An 18,174-nucleotide genomic window follows, 5' to 3' on the forward strand; every position below is an offset into this window, starting at 1 on the left:
TAATCTTTCATTTTATACTATATATAATACAGTAAAAATACTTTAAACATTCTACAGTACTACAATAATTCTACAATATTTATTTGAATGCTAATTTCAGCATATATATATATATATATATATATACACACACACACACACAATATACATACAATGAGCAATATTTCAGTATATATATATATATATATATATAAAATCATTATCATTTTGTTGAACATAATATAATATAGTAAAAATACACTAATAATAAACAATACTATTTCAAAATGTTAATTTCAGCAAAATTTTAAAATCAAAAATTGTATGTTAACATTACACAATGCACACTAAACTAACGTGAACAACTGTATTTCTATTAACATTAACGAATGCTTTAAAGTTAACAAATGAGACCTTATTGTAAAGTGTTACCAAAATAACGATTTAGTGATATATACACTTACTGTAATACAAAACTACTGTAAGATTTTTTCTACCGCCCACCGCTGGCATCTGAGTGTCCCACCAGGAGGAACTTCACTGAAGCGTGTTCAACCCCACTTACTCACATGCCTTTAACAGGCACAATCGCTCTCAATATTTCAGCACGCAGCCATATGTGTGTTAACACGTGTGTGTTGTAAACACTCGCATAGCATGCGTCTTCAAGCATGTGCACTTAAAATCGATGGCCCGCAAACTTCCCGGCGGGAAGAGCATTTGGATAGCTCTCTTTCCATCTATCCATCTCTTTCCCGGAGGGTGTCAACCCCGCTGACCCCACTCTCAGAGATGATTCCTCCTCTAACAGCCTCTCATAGGTCTCCATCACCACAGCAGTGCTGCAGGGCACACTGAACAAATCACAGGCCCTTTCACATCACTGACTTCACATCTACAGCTCAGTTCTGCACGAACGGCCTAAAAAACTCAGCTCATCAGAGTATATGCCTGGCCCTGTGTGAGTGTTTTGAAATATGCAACTCATGCCTCATAAGTGCATTAACTCATATAGCTCTCTCTACTTTACTGTATGGAAATATAGAGCTCGCTATCGTAGCATAGTGACATACTTGCTACTGACTAAGGACTAGCACTTTATTTCATGCAAAATTCATACTTCGTTCTCTAGAATAAGTACAACAACTGTTATTATACATTATAAAGCTTACATGTTCATTGATGCATTTAAAGAGCAAATAATGCATTAGACACCAACTCTAAATATCAAGTGTGATACAGTAGTATTTGTTATCGCATATTACAATGCATATAATACTTTGTAAAGGTGTAGCCATGAACACAAAATTATTATAATTGTGAAAATGATTTAGAAACAGGTAAACGTGCATTACAGTTTCATAAAATATACTATTTGAGAAAATACTATTTGAGTCTTTCTACTTCAAAATTCTGTTTAATTCCGTTTTATTTGTCAATTCTTTGTAAATAATTGTGAAATTTACTAGTAATTTTTTGAGTGGCTATTATTTCTACACTAAGTTACATATGAGTGGAGTAATGATGCTAAAAACTCATCTTTGCATAAGAATTATTTACATTTTAAAATATACTCAAATCGAAAATAGTTATTTCGAATTGCAATAATATTTCACAATATTACTGTTTTTAAAGTATTTATCATTAAATAAATGCAGCCTTGGTGAGCATAAGATACTTTTTTACATTTAAAACAATGTTTACAAGCTTTGTTTAATATAAAGTATATTTATTAAACATTCACTAATATTAAAATGAATATATTAAATGAATTAGAATGAACAGAAACATATACTTCTGTAACATTAAATATCATAGCAAAATAAAATAAAGGACCTTCAGGCTAAAGATCAAATTTAATTGAATATATTTACTATGTGTTTAAAATATTGACAGGTGTTTCACATTTGTATCCATATTGTGTATTGAATGACTGGAATACTGTATTGTCAACAATTTGGAATACTGACTTAGTATGGAATACTGACTGAATAAGTATAACCATCAAAAAATAAAGCAAGACTAATGCACATAAGAGTCGCGATTTCTGCGAACGGATCTTTTTGTTCGTCTGTCAGTGAGATGTGAAGGTGTAATTAATCAAGACCACTCACACGTTCCCGAAAGAGAGATTCATACATATTATTTAGACTAATCTCCATGTCTAAGACGGTAATGGTAATTAAAACATTGCGGGGTTGATGTGAATGCTGTGCCGTCGTGCCAGCGAGCCCAGACTGTGTAGGAGGAGCAGCCCGAGGAAGCGGGTGGGTTTCTGGCAGCGGTGCAAAAGAGCACATTTGTCTCTCACAGTCGCCAAGCACCACTCCTCTAACACTTCAATGGCTACTTGAGAACTTCTTGGTGAGAAAAATAACACATTGAGATGTCTACCTACTGTATTTCAGTGTGGATTAGGTAGAAAAGGAGGCACATATATCTGAACAAGAGCTGGCACCATTTTGGGTTTTGCAGAAGAGGAAAAAAGCAAAACAGTACTGTGAAAACGTCCTGTGGCAGCACAATGGTACAATGTTGGCATACGATTGCCAATACCTTGGCATTTCAATGGTACTCCATGGTACTTTTCCCAAAGAATACATGCATGTCCAAAAACATGTTTTATTTTAAGATACATGTCCAAAACCTATATAAAGCCAGGGTGCTTTAAAGGGATCATAGGATGCTACATGCACTTTTACAAGTTGTTTGCATCCTATGACCCCTTTAATATAGAGTAGTACTAAATGAGGGCCATTTTCATTTACCATGATACATTTACATGATACTTAAGAGGTACTTGAAAAATTACTTTGGTATTACATGGTATATTTCCAGAAATCAAGGTATTACCAATGCACTTTGACATACCATGACACTGAACGACCACCACAATCATATACCATGGCATATGTCCAAAACACCAAGGTAGTGTTTTAGTATTGCCAAGGCAATTTAATAAATAGCACAGACCTGAATGATTATATTCATACATTTAAATCATACTGCATGGTACTAATTCAAAGAAAACCACTGCATTACAATGATACATGCCCAAAAAGAAAACTTGGTATTATTATGTTAAATGTGTAACACCATGGTGTATTGATGAATATTATAGTACTGAATGATCACCATATTTAAATTTACATAAAAGTAACGTAAAAAAAAAATGACATGGTATTATTATGATACATGTCCAAAAAACATGTAATGTCAGGGTGCTTTGATATAAACTAGTGCTGAATGGAAGCCATATTCATACAAGATCATTGGTTTACATGATGCTTAAAGGTTCTTCAAAAAATGCTGTAGTATTAAATGGTACATGTCCAAACAAAATGTTATTGAGGTCATCATTTACCATACACTATGATCCTGAATGACTGGCACATGCATATATCATGGTAAATGTCCAAACAAATTCATACAGCATTTACCACAAAACTTAATAATTAGCATATTTATATTTTTAAATAATATTGCATGGTACTTAAAGAATATCACGGCATTATCATGATACCTGGCCCAAAACATGGTATTAGCACACTTTTACCATACAATATAATCTAAAATGTCATGGTAACACCATGCTACTTTGATATACACGTAACACTGAATGAATACCATGTTCAAATTTACATGATACCTCATTTACAAGGAACTTTAAAAAAAAAAAAAAACATGTTTTTTTCACATGTATCAAAATAATAACATAATGCAAGGGTGCTATGATATAGAGAGGTACTGAAAACTGAATGCTTACCATATTCTTTTACCATGGTATATTTACATGAGTACTTCAAGGAATACCCTGGTATTACATGGTATATGTCATAACAAAATGCTATTATTGCCCTCATAGTTTGACATATACCATGGTGCTGTACGATTACCACATGCACATACCACGGTAAATGTCCAAAACATCATGGTAATGCCAAACTTAATACATAACCAAAGAACTGAATGATTTAAATCAAACAGCATGGAACTAATTCAAAGAATACATGACATTACCATGATATCTGGCCCAAAACATGGTATTATCATGATAAATGTCTAAAAAACCAGGGTACTTTGATAGTACTGAATGACTAGTACTGAATAACTACCACATTCATATTCATATGATACATGACAAAAAAAAAAAGCATGGTAGTACTATAGTATATGTCCACAAAAGCAGTCTCATAATGGATGCCTGCAGGGTAATGCAGGTGTCTGGACTGGACTCTTGCCTGACAGTGTTTTCTGGCAGATTTGGACATGGAAGAGTGAAATCAGATCCGAACAGGAAAACCCCCTCACCCGCCCTTCCCTCACAGAGCAGGTGGAATCGCCAAGCAAACAGACCTTGTGCAAGTGGAAAATCCAGTTTACCAACTCTGCAGAGAGGGTGTTTGTGGAGAAAACCTTCTCTCAAGATTAGAAAGTCAAAGGGTTTAAGTCTTTCTAATGCGAGAATCGCTCACCCTTTCCCTACTAGGCCATGTGTGTGTGCCATGCTGGCTTCTAGGCTTGCCGCGATAGACGGTGCTGACGGTGATACCGGTGTTAAGCCGCAACACCGGTTAAGTCACTTGCCCACCGCGTCACCGACCCCCACCGTCGTTTTGATTTTTTATATAAATAAAAATCATTTAGTTCAGTAAAAGAACAGACACTACAATTAAAAACTGAACGCGGCTGCTCAATGTAGCGTGCCGAACAACAGTTGCATCACAGATCAGATTTCATTTCTCCAGTGAGGAGAGTGAGTCGAGCTGACTGACAAGAAGAGTGAGGTGAGGTGAGACAGACAAGACGATCGCGGATGATTTAGTTTCGAAACGAGATGCAAAAGCGCCTGTTTGGCAATATTTTGGATTTTGAAAAGCCTGTTGACTTTTGCCGTTTATCTAAGGTGATTTTGGATGTTTTTTTAAACATCCGTTTCTTATTTAATTGGTTCCACATTGTTTGCTGATTTTTACTTTATTTAAACTCTGTGTCATTTATTTATTTTATTTGACATCAAGGTGTATGCCGTGCCTCCAAGCTTTCTTACTCGTTTTGCTAATAAACGTTCTACGTTTCTTATTTATTTGGTTATATATTATACATGTTTACTTAGCCTATTTCCAGTTTTGTATACCTATTTAAACTTTATGCAAGTTATTTGTTTCGACCGTGTTAGTTGATCTATACCAGGTGACGGGCGCCGCCATGTTAGTTCGCGCTGAATCCGAGCTGTGGGATTTACAACACGCAAATTCATCCTCTCTTCCCGAAACACGTTAAAGTAGATCTCCGGTAAACTGGGAGAAGGAGCAGAGTAAACTTTATAGTTACCTACACAATCTGTATATGATATCAATAAAAACATGATCATTATTGCCATTTCCATAGAAATCAGCACGTATTTTACAAACTATAAATGTATGGTTTTGCTAGTATGTGTATTTAAATGTCTGAAACCTAAAATAAGTATTATATGGTTGAAAACAATTAATATTTGTGATAATATGACAAGCGCTCAGCGCGTCCGATCTGCCTCGGCGCCAGCCAAAGCGCGAAAGCGGATTTAAATTCAGCAGTTGATGACGTGACGCACTGAAAGTTCTAATCACACCGGTGTGATCGTATGCTTCAGGGACCAGCCAAGACTGATCACACCGGTGTGATCGTACGCGTCAAAGGGTTAAGCTATTTAAAAGCGACGGAAAGCGAGGAAAAGAGGGAAAATTCAAACGAACTAAAAACTAACAATTGCTTTACGCCGAATTGCCGCTATTTCAAAGTGAAAGTAAAATGCGCACGCTGCTTTTACAAGCTATTTAAAAGCGAAGGAAAGCGAGGAAAAGAGGGAACGCCCCGCCGCCGCGGTAATACCGGTATTACCGGTGTTGTCACACGTCGATTAATCGGTGGGAAAATTTCCTCACCATCACAACCCTACTGGCTTCTGATCAGTTTCTGCTCGACACGCTTCCCAAAGCTGTCATTAGTCATTTCATAAGTGCAAATGACAGATTTCACATTCATTTAATCATATATTCAGCTGTGGTCAGACGTTTACATACACCTTGCAAAATCGGCAAAATGTTGATTATTTTACCAAATTAAGTGGGATCATACAAAATTCATGTTATTTGGATTTAGTACTGTCCTGAAGCGTTTATTTTAGAAGTCGACTAAATAAGATTTGCAGAGTTTGTTAAGCTAGGTTTAATGGCTTAGTTGTCTTCGTGTAAATATAAGCTCAGGTTTCTCATTCAATGCAAGTCTGTGGGATTTTTAGGCCATTTTTTATCTAGAAGAACATTATTTTGCACAATTATCCAATCACAAACCCAAAGTATAAGCGATTATAATGGTGATGCTTGTCTTAGCAAACTCCATTAATAAAAGCAGGTCAACGGTGAATGTGATTGGAAGACACAGAGAACCCATTCAAACACATATCCATCTCTTGCTGTTACAAGTCTCAAGTTAACAAGCTCTGACAAACTGCTGTGCACTAGATCGTCTGAACTGCCAGAGTTGTAGAGTCCTTACGTAACAGATTCTTCCCTCCGGCCCAGAACACTGTCAGATACTATCAGGACGTTTCCCATCAGCAATGACCCGCCATCAGTCTGTCTGCAGCTCCACATCCCTGCTGAAGATCCAGTGTTTCCGGCAGCAAATAAAAGTCTTTGGGTTTAAAAGAACAGTTTGAAATGTCACAGAGAAGTTGAGCTGTATTAATCGGTCAGAGCTGCTGGTATATGAATGATAATACACTACAGCATAACTGTCAGCTGAAGAAATCTGAGTTTATTTAAAATGATAAAACCGTCGAAAAAAAACACAGATTTACACTGAAGCCATATATAGAGACCAGAACATCACAGATACTTTAAAGTCCCCATGAAATCAAAATTAAAGTTTTTTGGGTGTTCGTATCAATATGTTAGTTTTAAGGTTATCTATAAGGCAGTGTGCTCCAAAACAGTGACAAAATTAGCATTTAGAAGATATAGAAGCATTCAAAGCTTGCAGTTCGTCACTTCTGCCAAAACGGCTCAACGATTTTTTTGACGTCACATCGTACTTCAGCTTCTCATCAAACTTTCTGTCCAATCAAATGCTCTCTAGAATCCGAAGCGCCCGCCCCCTACACTATAAAATAGAATTCAGAATGCAGCGGCACGACTGGTCTTCAATGAGCCCAAAAGAGCCGATGTTACACCTCTCTTTATCTCTTTGCACTGGCTGCCAGTTGAGGCTCGCATCAAGTTCAAGACATTGATGCTTGCATATAGAACAGCCACAGGCTCAGCACCCGCCTACTTCCACTCACTACTACGAATCTACATCCCCTCCAGAAGTCTGAGATCCGCTAGTGAGCGACGCCTCGTGGTACCATCACAGAGAGGCTCAAAATCACTTTCCAGAACATTCTCGTTCACCGTTCCTGGCTGGTGGAACGATCTTCCCACCCCTATCCGGAATGCTGAATCCCTGACAATTTTCAAGCGACAGCTGAAAACTCATCTCTTTAAACGCTACTTGACTTCATCTTTAAAAAAAAATAAAAATAAAAAATTTTTCTTTCTCTTTATTTATTCCTTCCCTTTTCTAGCTTGTACATATTTGAACAATGCCTAAAACTTGGTATTTCAAGCACTTCCTGTGTCTGTTTGCCTCTTTAAGAAGAATCGCTTTATGTATTCCCCAATTGTAAGTCGCTTTGGATAAAAGCATCTGCAAAATGACTAAATGTAAATGTAAATGTGAACGGCTCTAGCCCAAGCTGTGATATACACGAACGCTATTTGCTAAAAAGGGGGCGGGGCTGCTTGATATGTCCCGCCCTGTCTTCCTGTTTCAGTTAAAATGACGTCAACACAGAGTAACGCTGCGTGTTTCTAAGCATTTCAGGGGATCTTTAAGGTGGACTCTTTGGACTTGAATCAGAAAGCAATCACCTAGCAACCACCCAGAATATCTTAGCAACCACATAGAAACATGCTTAAAACCATTTAAAGTACCACAGCAACACCTCTGCAAAACTTACCAGAATGCTCAGGTAGAAACCTGCTCAGATTTCTTCAGAAAATGTAAAAATTACATTAACAGATTACATAACCCTCTTAGCTTAAATTAATTTTAAATTATTTTATAGTAAAAAAAAAACAATACAATATATTAACTATACGAACTGTAACAATATTAACATTTACTATTTTATAGGAAAAAATGTGTACTTAATTTTTACTCATATTAAAAATGAGTAACACCACAGACTAAAATATTGCTGTGATTATTTAATTTATTTATAAGATTTAAAAAAAAAATCTCTTATGTTCAGCAAGGCTCGCACCAAAATACATTAAAAACAGTAACATTATGAAATATTATTACAATTTAAAATAACTTTTCTATCTTAATATATCTGAAAATTAATTTATTTCTTTGACACAAAGCTGAATTTTCAGCATCATTACTACGGTCTTCAGTGTCACATGATTCTTCAGAAATCATAATATGCTGATTTCCTGCTCAAGCGACATTTCTTATTATTATCAATGTTAAAAAAACCATTTTTTCAGAATTCTTTGATGAATATAAAGCTCAATAGAAGAGCATTTAATTGAAATAGGCCTAGATTTTTTGTAATAAATGTATGTCTTTACAGTCATTTTACAGAATAAAAAAAATCTTACCGACCTTCCTAACAGATATTTATTTATTGACTGATATACTGAGTGGGGAAAAGCAGAGTATGCAACACTTATGCATTCATAATGCCTTAAAACATTCCAGTACTTTTGCGCTCACGGATGTAAAGAGACACTGATTGAGTGCTTATAAATGAGGACACAAAACGAGAAGTGAATCATTCATGTGAGTGACACGACAACATGCTGGCCGCTCTGAACGGCTGAATAAATTGTGGCGTGCAGGGGCACATGAAGAATAAAACACATCCTGTCTCTCCTAGAACAACAACAAAGATAAACTCCTTCTGCAGTCACCAATTGGCTCTGGGCGGCCCTTCACTTTCACACAGGCGTGAAAGACTCAAGGGCCTTGAATGGGGAAAATTGGCCAAACGGGGAGTTATTTCCTTCATCTGAGCTCTGGAAGAAAAACAGAAGAAAGAAAGGACAGCCCGCTCCCACACTCCTTCTGTCCTGTCATTCAACCAGCCCTGAATCAAGATCACTTCTCGTCCTGGCCCCGTCTTTCCAAGGTTTCACTCGTCTCGGCGCTCTTTCCTGACATTTTTAACAGGCGTACCATGGTAACCCTGATGCAGGAACAGGCCCATCTGAAGTGGAGAGCTTGTGACAACTCTTCATCCTCAGGGGTCAGAGGTCAGCGCGAGGGACCGCCTCCTGGGAACACTAAAGCTTGCCCTTTTGAGGCCGTACAATTACGGTTTGTTACCATAGTGACGCCTCTACCCAGTTAAGGAAGATGGAGAGAACTGAAGAGAGTGAAAGAGAGATTTGAGTCCATCTCAAAAAGAGCAGTTTCTGTAGAAACCACAGGGGGTCTTACAGAAAAACGACAGATTTGAGATCTGAATGCACACAAAAACGTACAGAATTAGGGGCCATTCACACAGGATGCGTTCTTGTGTTCAAAAACAGCAAGACTGGTACTGAATGCAGACGAGCTGAACTATTTTTACTTAAAAACCCAACGCTAGTGACGTGAGATGCTGAAAACGTACCTGTCAGGGAGTTCTTTGTATATTCTATGCATTATCTTTCATCAGCATACATGCCAGCATAAAAATAGCACTTGCTTTCTATCTCAGATTCGCATGTTTTTCTGCTTTCCTGTGGAAAATCTTCCAGAATAGCACATTAGCATACTACTTGTGCTATTTTTGTGTGACAAATTTCCTTTATGCCTGGATTCCACAAGTGGCCTTCTATTTTTGCTAAAATGTGCATTAAACTGTATCCCACAATGCAATGCAATTTAGAATTACACAAGCAAAGTACAGAGGTCATGCGACAATGTAGCATAAAACAATCTGAATATTATATTTGATAGTATTTTTGTCTTGTTTTTTTTTCAGCACAAATATCATTAAGTAAATAACTTTATTAAGAGACCTTAAGTCCTGTTTTCTAAAATCATATTTATGTAAATGTAAAATATTTTTTGTATTATCCAACGTAACAAATGAAACGTGAAGTAATAAAAGTCTCTTTCTTTAATCATTCTTTGATCAAAACATGAAAAGTGCTGAAAAGTACTGAGGTCATGTGACCATTTGGATATTATAATATTTTGATCTTGTTTTCCAGCACAAATATCTAAACATTCTTAAATCAAGAAGACACATTTACTTAAAAAAAGACATAAGTTAAGTATTGTTTTCCAGAAACAATGATCATAATTAAGTTTAAGTCTAAAACAAGACAAAAATCTGCCATTGGGGTCAGAAAATTAAACTGAATTTTAAGGGAAAACAAGTTCATTTTTCTTACCCCACTGGCAGATATTTTTTCTTGTTTTAAGCGTAAACACATTTTTTGCAGACTTTTCATAAACATGTTTTTCACACTTTAGTATGGCCATTGTCTCTCAAGTTAATGCATCTTGACTGTTGAAGAACGCAATGGTTGTGTGTACTGGAAAACAACAAAAATATAATAAGTAAGAAAATCATTTTTTTTGCTGTGTATTCTTTTTTTTTTTAAATAGTAGACCCACAGTATAATGTGCATTAAGCAGTATTCTAGTATTCCTGTGGCTTTTTGTAATAGCATACTACCATAAAAGTATTTTTCAGCAGTATGTGTGTGTATTATGCAAATTATCTGTATGCAAAGCACATAGTATTTTTTTTATCAGTATGCTAGTGTTATGCATTTTGAACAGCCTCAGTCTTTCATTTTAGCCAATGACTGATGACCTCACACACAGGTCTGTCGTTATCACACAGACTCAGCCCACTTACAGCATCACTGCTCGCTTCACAATGCGGGCGTTTAGACCCCAAAACCAACCCGACAGTAAATTCCCCTGGAGATCTTTAATCAGCGCAGGGCGGGAAGGGTGAGTGCTTTTGGTTCAACATCAAGGAAACCCACAGTCACATCATATTCTGGTTCATTTGTAATTACTCAGTGGTAGGTGCTGTTAAAAACTTAAACGGCTGAACTAAGGGTTAACAGATTAAATGAATTCACAAGCTTCTTAACCTTTTCAGAAACTGGCTACATCCCATGAAATCTGTCTAGAACATGAACAAGCCATATTTCACCCCAAAATCAAAGTATGATTCAAAATATTTAGTTATCCCCCCCCCCAAAAAATGCACTGTGATTTTTATTTTCTTTCATGACAGTAAAGCACATTTTTCCCAAATTATCTGTACTGCAATGTGGGCATTTTTTTTATAGTATGTATAAATTATGGAAGTATTTGTTATAGTGAATTTAATGCATTTTTAATCAAAATAAATACATTGTATCAGCATGATTTTCATTACCGCATTAACAAGATTTTATTTTACGGTAATAAAAATTCGGAATCAGAAAGGAAATGTCTGTGCTTATCAAAATGGAAATAATGTCACATGCAAAAAAAAAAAACATCCTAATATTTTTTTTATGCAAATATAAAAATTATTATTTACACAAAAAATTTAATTGAGATATTTATCAAACAAACTGAACGTTAGCTTTTACTGTGAAAAGTATATCTTTCTCCTTGGATTTGATTCACGAGCACTGAATCCAGCTCAACATAAGCACATAATACATGGCTAACCTCTATTTATGGTTTTTATCAGGGTCAGAACTAATCGCCTGCCTCATTCACAACAGAGTAAACTTTAGTTAACATACACACGAGATTTTCATATAATCCCATCCGATCTGAGCTCATGAAGAGGAAAAGAAACATAAAGCCCTTGTGCAACAGTCACACACTAGTGATGTCCGATCTGCGAACAAATCATTCTTTCAAACCGATTTGTTTTTAAAAATTCTGAATCACAGCATTTGTAAAATCAATAGACTGCATGAGATCAATCTGTATAGAAATATCGGAAAAAAAACAACATGATATAATAAAATCATATTATTAAAATCATTGGGAACAATACTGATGTAGGTGTATGTCTATAAAAAAAATACTATTAGTAATGCTGGAACAACAGAAACACCATATTAAACATTTACTTTATAAATTCACTGTAAACCACGGCTTCACGGGGCTTACTGCTTTTATAAAACGGTTATTCCATATACGTAGTAAGGTTTCACAAAATAAAACCGATCGTTTTATAATAAATATTTTATTCATATTAATATTTTATATTACATTTTTTCACTTTTTAGTCAAAAGAATATATAATATTAATATTACTAAAAATATTGGGAACAATACGGATGTTATTAAAGGTGTAATTAATTCTGTAAAGGTGCAAGTTCAAATAATTTCAGTAATGCTTGAACAATTTAACATTTACACAAAATACATACATATAGTTAAAAACACTTTATTGCCTCTATTTTAAGACAACAGAGCAATGTATCAGATAACTGATTCATCTACACCCTAGCTCATCACAGAGGCAGTATGGGAGGGGGGTAAGGGTTATTTTTAACGGTCTCTGCTCTGGTTCACCAGCAGGGCATCTCGGGGTGATGTAATACATACCCACAGGGGATACTGTACACCCCTGACAGATGAACCACCACGAACCTCGGGGCCAGCCGGGTCACGTGACCCGCGAGACCTACAGCAGGCGACTGACACCAACTGCTCTGTTGTGATTTCAGAACACAGATGGATGCGTATGCTCTAAATCGTGTTTAATTGACTGAAACAATTGGAGAAAGCGCATTACTCCACGTCCTCAAATCAATCCAGCCATTACAGCTCTCAGCAGATTATGAGGCCATTAGAGCCAGGAAAAAACAGAAGATGGCACCATTAGTTCCTTCAACACATGGAATAAAGCGGCATTCAACAAACAAGCCATTCCTGAGATGCCACAGAGGCGTTTCACAAGATTTATAGAGCTGTTTGACATTCCCTCTAGATATTTCTACAACAGATGGCTATTATACAAACAAATAATGTATATCAATACAGTTAACAAGTTATACATCTGATATCTACAGTATATAATCAATATCTAAATAAAACTAAGTCTAATTATTTAGCAGGAGGACATTTTTCAGTATACATACATTATATAATATTATTTATATTTTATATTAATATATTTCCCCCTTTTATTGTTCACAATGTGATCATTTTAAATTAATAATATATAAATATATACACACACACACACACACACACATCACATACATACACAGTATATAGTACCTCGCACACCTGAATCTGGTTTGTTGAATAAATGTGCATAAATGCAATTTTCTTTCTTTTTTTTGTAGTTTAAATAATTAATTATAATTATTTTAGCCTTTTTATTAAAAGGAGATTATATCTACTATCCTTGATGACAGACATATCAGCACATAAGTTTATTTTCTTGATGAATAACAGATCCATTACACACACGCAAAAGACCTCAGGGCAAAAATGATCTCACTGCATTTCATATGGATATGATTCATCAAAATGGCCGTGGCAGGCATTAAAACTATGAGAAAGTCCTAAACAAGCATGTTCTGCATTACACAAATGGGGAGAAGAGAAAATGAAAAATTGAGTATGTTTTTACCATTAAATGCCACTATAACCATTCAAAACAAGAATTTTGGTAGGTTATACTGTAAATAAAAAAAAATATATATATATATATATATACAGTGGTGTGAAAAAGTGTTGGCCCCCTTCCTGATTTCTTCTTTTTTTGCATGTTTGTCACACTTTAATGTTTCAGATCATCAAACAAATTTAAATATTACACAAAGATAATGCAAGTAAATACAAAATACAGTAGGAAGGGGGCCAACACTTTTTCACACCACTGTATATATAATTTAAAATATATATTTTTAATATTTAAAACTTTAAAATTATGATAAAACTATTAAAGAAATTAATTGCACATCCAAACCGGATAAACAGTCAGAATTTTTGGGTTCATGCACACAATTTCTATAAGGCAGCAAAATCACACTGTAAATGTTATGGAAAAGGGGCATAATGCATCTCAAAACCTCAAGATATTTTCAACAATAACCTTGTTTCAACTTATTTTAGAGATTACAAGCAGATAGCTGGCCACCACAGATATAGATTATACAACAAGATCAAGTTGTAGACACAAGAAAAGCACCTTATAACAGCATGTTACAATTTGAAGATTAAAATAACATGCACAAACCCCTAAAAACAGCACCTACAATCCTTCATCTCTCACATTTAAAAAAAATATATAATAAAGCTTATTTCACTTGTCAAGAGCCACCGTCAGTCTAAATTATTCAAGCTCATCAAAGCACCAACCACAAACCACAAGCTTCCACGACAAACAGCTCCATGGCAACCTAGTTTTCCTGCCACCTTCTCTAAATCCCAGCAGTATAAGACCGAAGGAAAAGCACAGTTACCTCCATGGCCAGAGCGGCGGTCTGCTGGTCGTAGTGGTTGAGGAGGTTGGGCATGAAGGTGGTGTTGTAGGGAAGATCCTGGCACATTCGGAGGCCGATCGACTCGCAGGTGAACATGCTGTGACTGCCCACCGAATCCATGTGGATGCCCAGGCTGACCGTGAACAGGGACAGAACACCGAAGAGCCACATCCTTCGCAAAGCTAAATCCACAATGTGCCCCATGCTTGAATGGCAGAACACAGCGGGACAGGACTGAGAGGCCAAACGCGAGCACAAGGGTTTATTCTCTACGCCGAAACCACAGTGTGTAAGGTATACCGCTACGAGCGACCGCTTCCATCTCCTTCCTGTTCGGTCCTCACGGATACCTGATGTTGACCGGCGTCTCGGGTCAGTGCACGCTTTGATCAGACCCTTCGACAGTCTTATGCATCCTCTCACATTCATACAAGACTACAGAATCTGCCTTTGATCAGGGTGCTCTTCAATGGATCGGCTTTAGGATGTGGCTATGACTGATACTGGATACCTGTAACGACACATATTAAAAGACAAATTTAAAACAAGGGTATTTGTAAAATACAGACACCACCAGACTCATCCGAAGCCAGTGTGCAATAAACAAATTAGCTAATTTGACTGGTTAACTTCATTAGTTTTGTGTCTGGCAAAGCCTAGCTTGTAAACAGTTACTGTAGCAGCAGGAAAGACCATTTAAACAGCTGTTATAACAGCAGTAAACCAAAACCAACAATCCATTATCTAGGTGAACCTCACAAAACCTGTCAAGAACATGCCGGGTCATATTTTAGCCCCAAAATCAACAGAAGAAAAAAAAAAATATGATATTTTATTTTGAACAGAAAAAATCTAGCCTATTTTAAACCCCTTCAAATGTTATTTATTGTGAAAATTGCATTAGTGCAAAAAAAAAAAATGCATTAGTGCATATCACATGTAAAGCATTAAATAATAATACAATTATAAAAAACAAATGTATACATTATGGTAGTTTTACTTAATTTAATTAAAAATCATTGCGTCGAGACTTTCATTTATGTATTATTGTAATGAGAACAAGATTTTCTTGTGTTAAAGTATTGTAAATTCTGGGGAGAAATGTGCTTAATTGTCATGAAAATAATGTTTCAAAAGTGTAATGTAAAAACAAATCTCACTGTAAATACTTCATTTTTATTATGCAAAATATAATTTAAGATTTTTTTAATGCTGAGCTGAAATATGACCTTTCTTCACAAATTAACCAACACTGGATTCATATGCATCAAATTAAATTATATATTTGATGCATTTCTGTTTTAAATGCGCAAATGAATCCAATGTTGATTAATACACACACACATACAGTGAGATAAACAATTAATTAGTAATTATAATATGGGCAGTGAGTAAATAATATCATACATTTTCTCACATATCACCTCACTCAGCCCTTCTCAATCCCGATTGTGTTAAATCTGAATTAACAGAAATCAGTGTAAACATATCCCATCCCCCTTACAACACGTTTGTGCGAGTCTACAAGCACACAACCTGCTCCAACTAGCTAGGAAACACAGTAACCAGATATTTAATATCTGAATAAAGTCTTCAGGAATTGTCTAATACGAAAACACAGTAATAGACATTATTATATATTCATTTCATTATAGGGTGTAGCACACCTACGCGCACCTTGCATTGCATTACACATATCAAATATTCCGAATATTCGGATATTACATGCAGGACTGCAATGTCAGCAATGTAACACATATGATGGGGCTCCTCATGTCTGAACATTATTCAACATGCAATTCCAGACATGGACAGCAGACCATATGTATGGTTATATGAAATAAAGGATAAAAACACATTTATGTGGGTTAAAACTTGTGAACGGTGCGTGCAATATTATGCATGTAAAACTTTACCTTTCTGTGGCAGAGCTCCTCTGGTTTTCTCTATATGACACAATACAGCGTCTCTCTGTGTAGATTTACGCAGCAGGTTTGCTTTATGCACCTACAATCATGTAACACACTGAAGAGCGCGCTGCAGTTTCTCTCCAACAGTCACACATCAACACACTCGCTCCGGCTGCTTATTTACATTGAGACGCTGATGGATACAAAAATCGTAAACTACCAGAAACGAGCACATGAAGAGCGTCACGGACGGCTGGTGGCTTTGCATATTCACAGCGAAACTCCCGATTCGCCCCACCTTCAGCTGTTTCCTACGAGACATACACTTTCTTCCTCCAGGGGGCGCTTGGTGGCTCAAAAGCACAATCCGCCGTTGAGTTGCATTCACATCCAACGACGTGTTTTGCGTTGTTAGAGAAGTTTATCCTTTAAAACCTGTAATTGTTTAAATGCATTTAGTTGACAGATTAGTATCTGACATACAATTGTGAAAAATCTATCACAACTCTTACTATAAAATTAATTTCAACACTATTTTAAGGTAATCACAATCGACTCTGATTAGTCCAGGCTTACCAGCGCTGAGAAAAGTAACAGGTACCATGTGAACAAAACCGCTCTGCGTGTTACTTTAACAGCGGTGGATACAATAATTTATACCTGACTAAGAGAACTCAAAAACTTCAAAACACGTTTAATTGAAAATACACAGTGAAAGTCTAAAATATAATAATTATTGTGTAGCCACATCGTACCTGGCAAATTATAATCAGCCTCCCGGCCGCGATCCCCGCCCATTTTGTTATTAGTTTCATAGTAATTTCCTTTCTATTAGTTTAACGCATTTCTATGCCCCCTCCCCAAGACAGCGAGCCAACTTTAAGGGACTGCGCATGTCCTGGGGACCTGTTTCAAACTCTGGCACAGAGCTAGGGTGCATATTTAATGAATTAATTTCAAAACGAATAATTGGGTGAATTCATTTATAACTAAATTCTGTTTTATATATTTTAAAGTTTAATTATACATTTTTTCCTGCAGTTGAACAGTTCTACCTTGTTTTGTGGGTTTAATGTTATACGTGTAATAACAAATGCTCAATAAAACAGCAGTGACATACTAGGTAATGTGAAAATATTTGTGTGTAAAAAATATATAACCAAATATCTTGGTCTACTGGTTATTATAATAAAACTCTCTCAAACTAAACTTCACAGTGACCTTAGTAAACAGGGGAGCAGGGTAGTTAATGATGTATTTTTCTCTTTGTCTTAAAGGGGTCATATGATGCGATTTCAATTGTTCCTTTCTCTTTGGAGTGTTACAAGCTCTTGGTGCATAAAGAAGATCTGTAAAGTTGCAAAGACTAAAGTCTCAAATCCAAAGAGATATTCTTTATAAAAGTTAAGAATCAACCACGCCTACCTAAAACGGCTCGTTCTAACACGCCCCCACATGTCTACGTCACGATGTGGGGAGATTTGCATAACGCCGCCCAAATGTTCACGCAAAGAAAAAAAGGTGTAACTTTTATTCTCGCTGTAATTTTGTTGTTGCCGCCGCCGCCATGCCGTGGAGACGCTGTGTTTCGTTGTGAAAGCAAACTACTTTGTTTGGCCTTCCAAAAGAGGACGATATCACTTCGTCATGCCTGGAGCTGATCCGTGCTGGTCGCTGAGGAAATACAACAGTATGGTGAGGGGCATAACATTTCCGTCTCACGCTTGAGGTAT

At 36.2% G+C, this 18,174-nt stretch overlaps 1 protein-coding gene across 2 annotated transcripts in view; it reads right to left on the minus strand.

The window, feature by feature from the left end:
* Positions 1 to 16,693, minus strand: part of LOC107665105 (frizzled-3-like) — a 40,722-nt gene extending 24,029 nt beyond the window's left edge. For both annotated transcript variants that reach the window (XM_016455856.1, XM_016455855.1), the window contains exons 1-2: positions 16,448 to 16,693; positions 14,511 to 15,042 (exon numbers count right to left, since the gene is read on the minus strand). In XM_016455856.1, coding sequence (XP_016311342.1) covers positions 14,511 to 14,960 — 450 coding nt within the window. In that variant the 5' untranslated portion in view covers positions 14,961 to 15,042; positions 16,448 to 16,693. The remainder of the gene's footprint in view (positions 1 to 14,510; positions 15,043 to 16,447) is intronic.
* Between the last annotated feature and the right edge of the window lie 1,481 nt (positions 16,694 to 18,174).

The sequence above is a fragment of the Sinocyclocheilus anshuiensis genome, unplaced genomic scaffold (genome assembly GCF_001515605.1).
Source record: "Sinocyclocheilus anshuiensis isolate Anshui unplaced genomic scaffold, SAMN03320099.WGS_v1.1 scaffold575, whole genome shotgun sequence".
NCBI classification, from domain to species: domain Eukaryota; kingdom Metazoa; phylum Chordata; class Actinopteri; order Cypriniformes; family Cyprinidae; genus Sinocyclocheilus; species Sinocyclocheilus anshuiensis.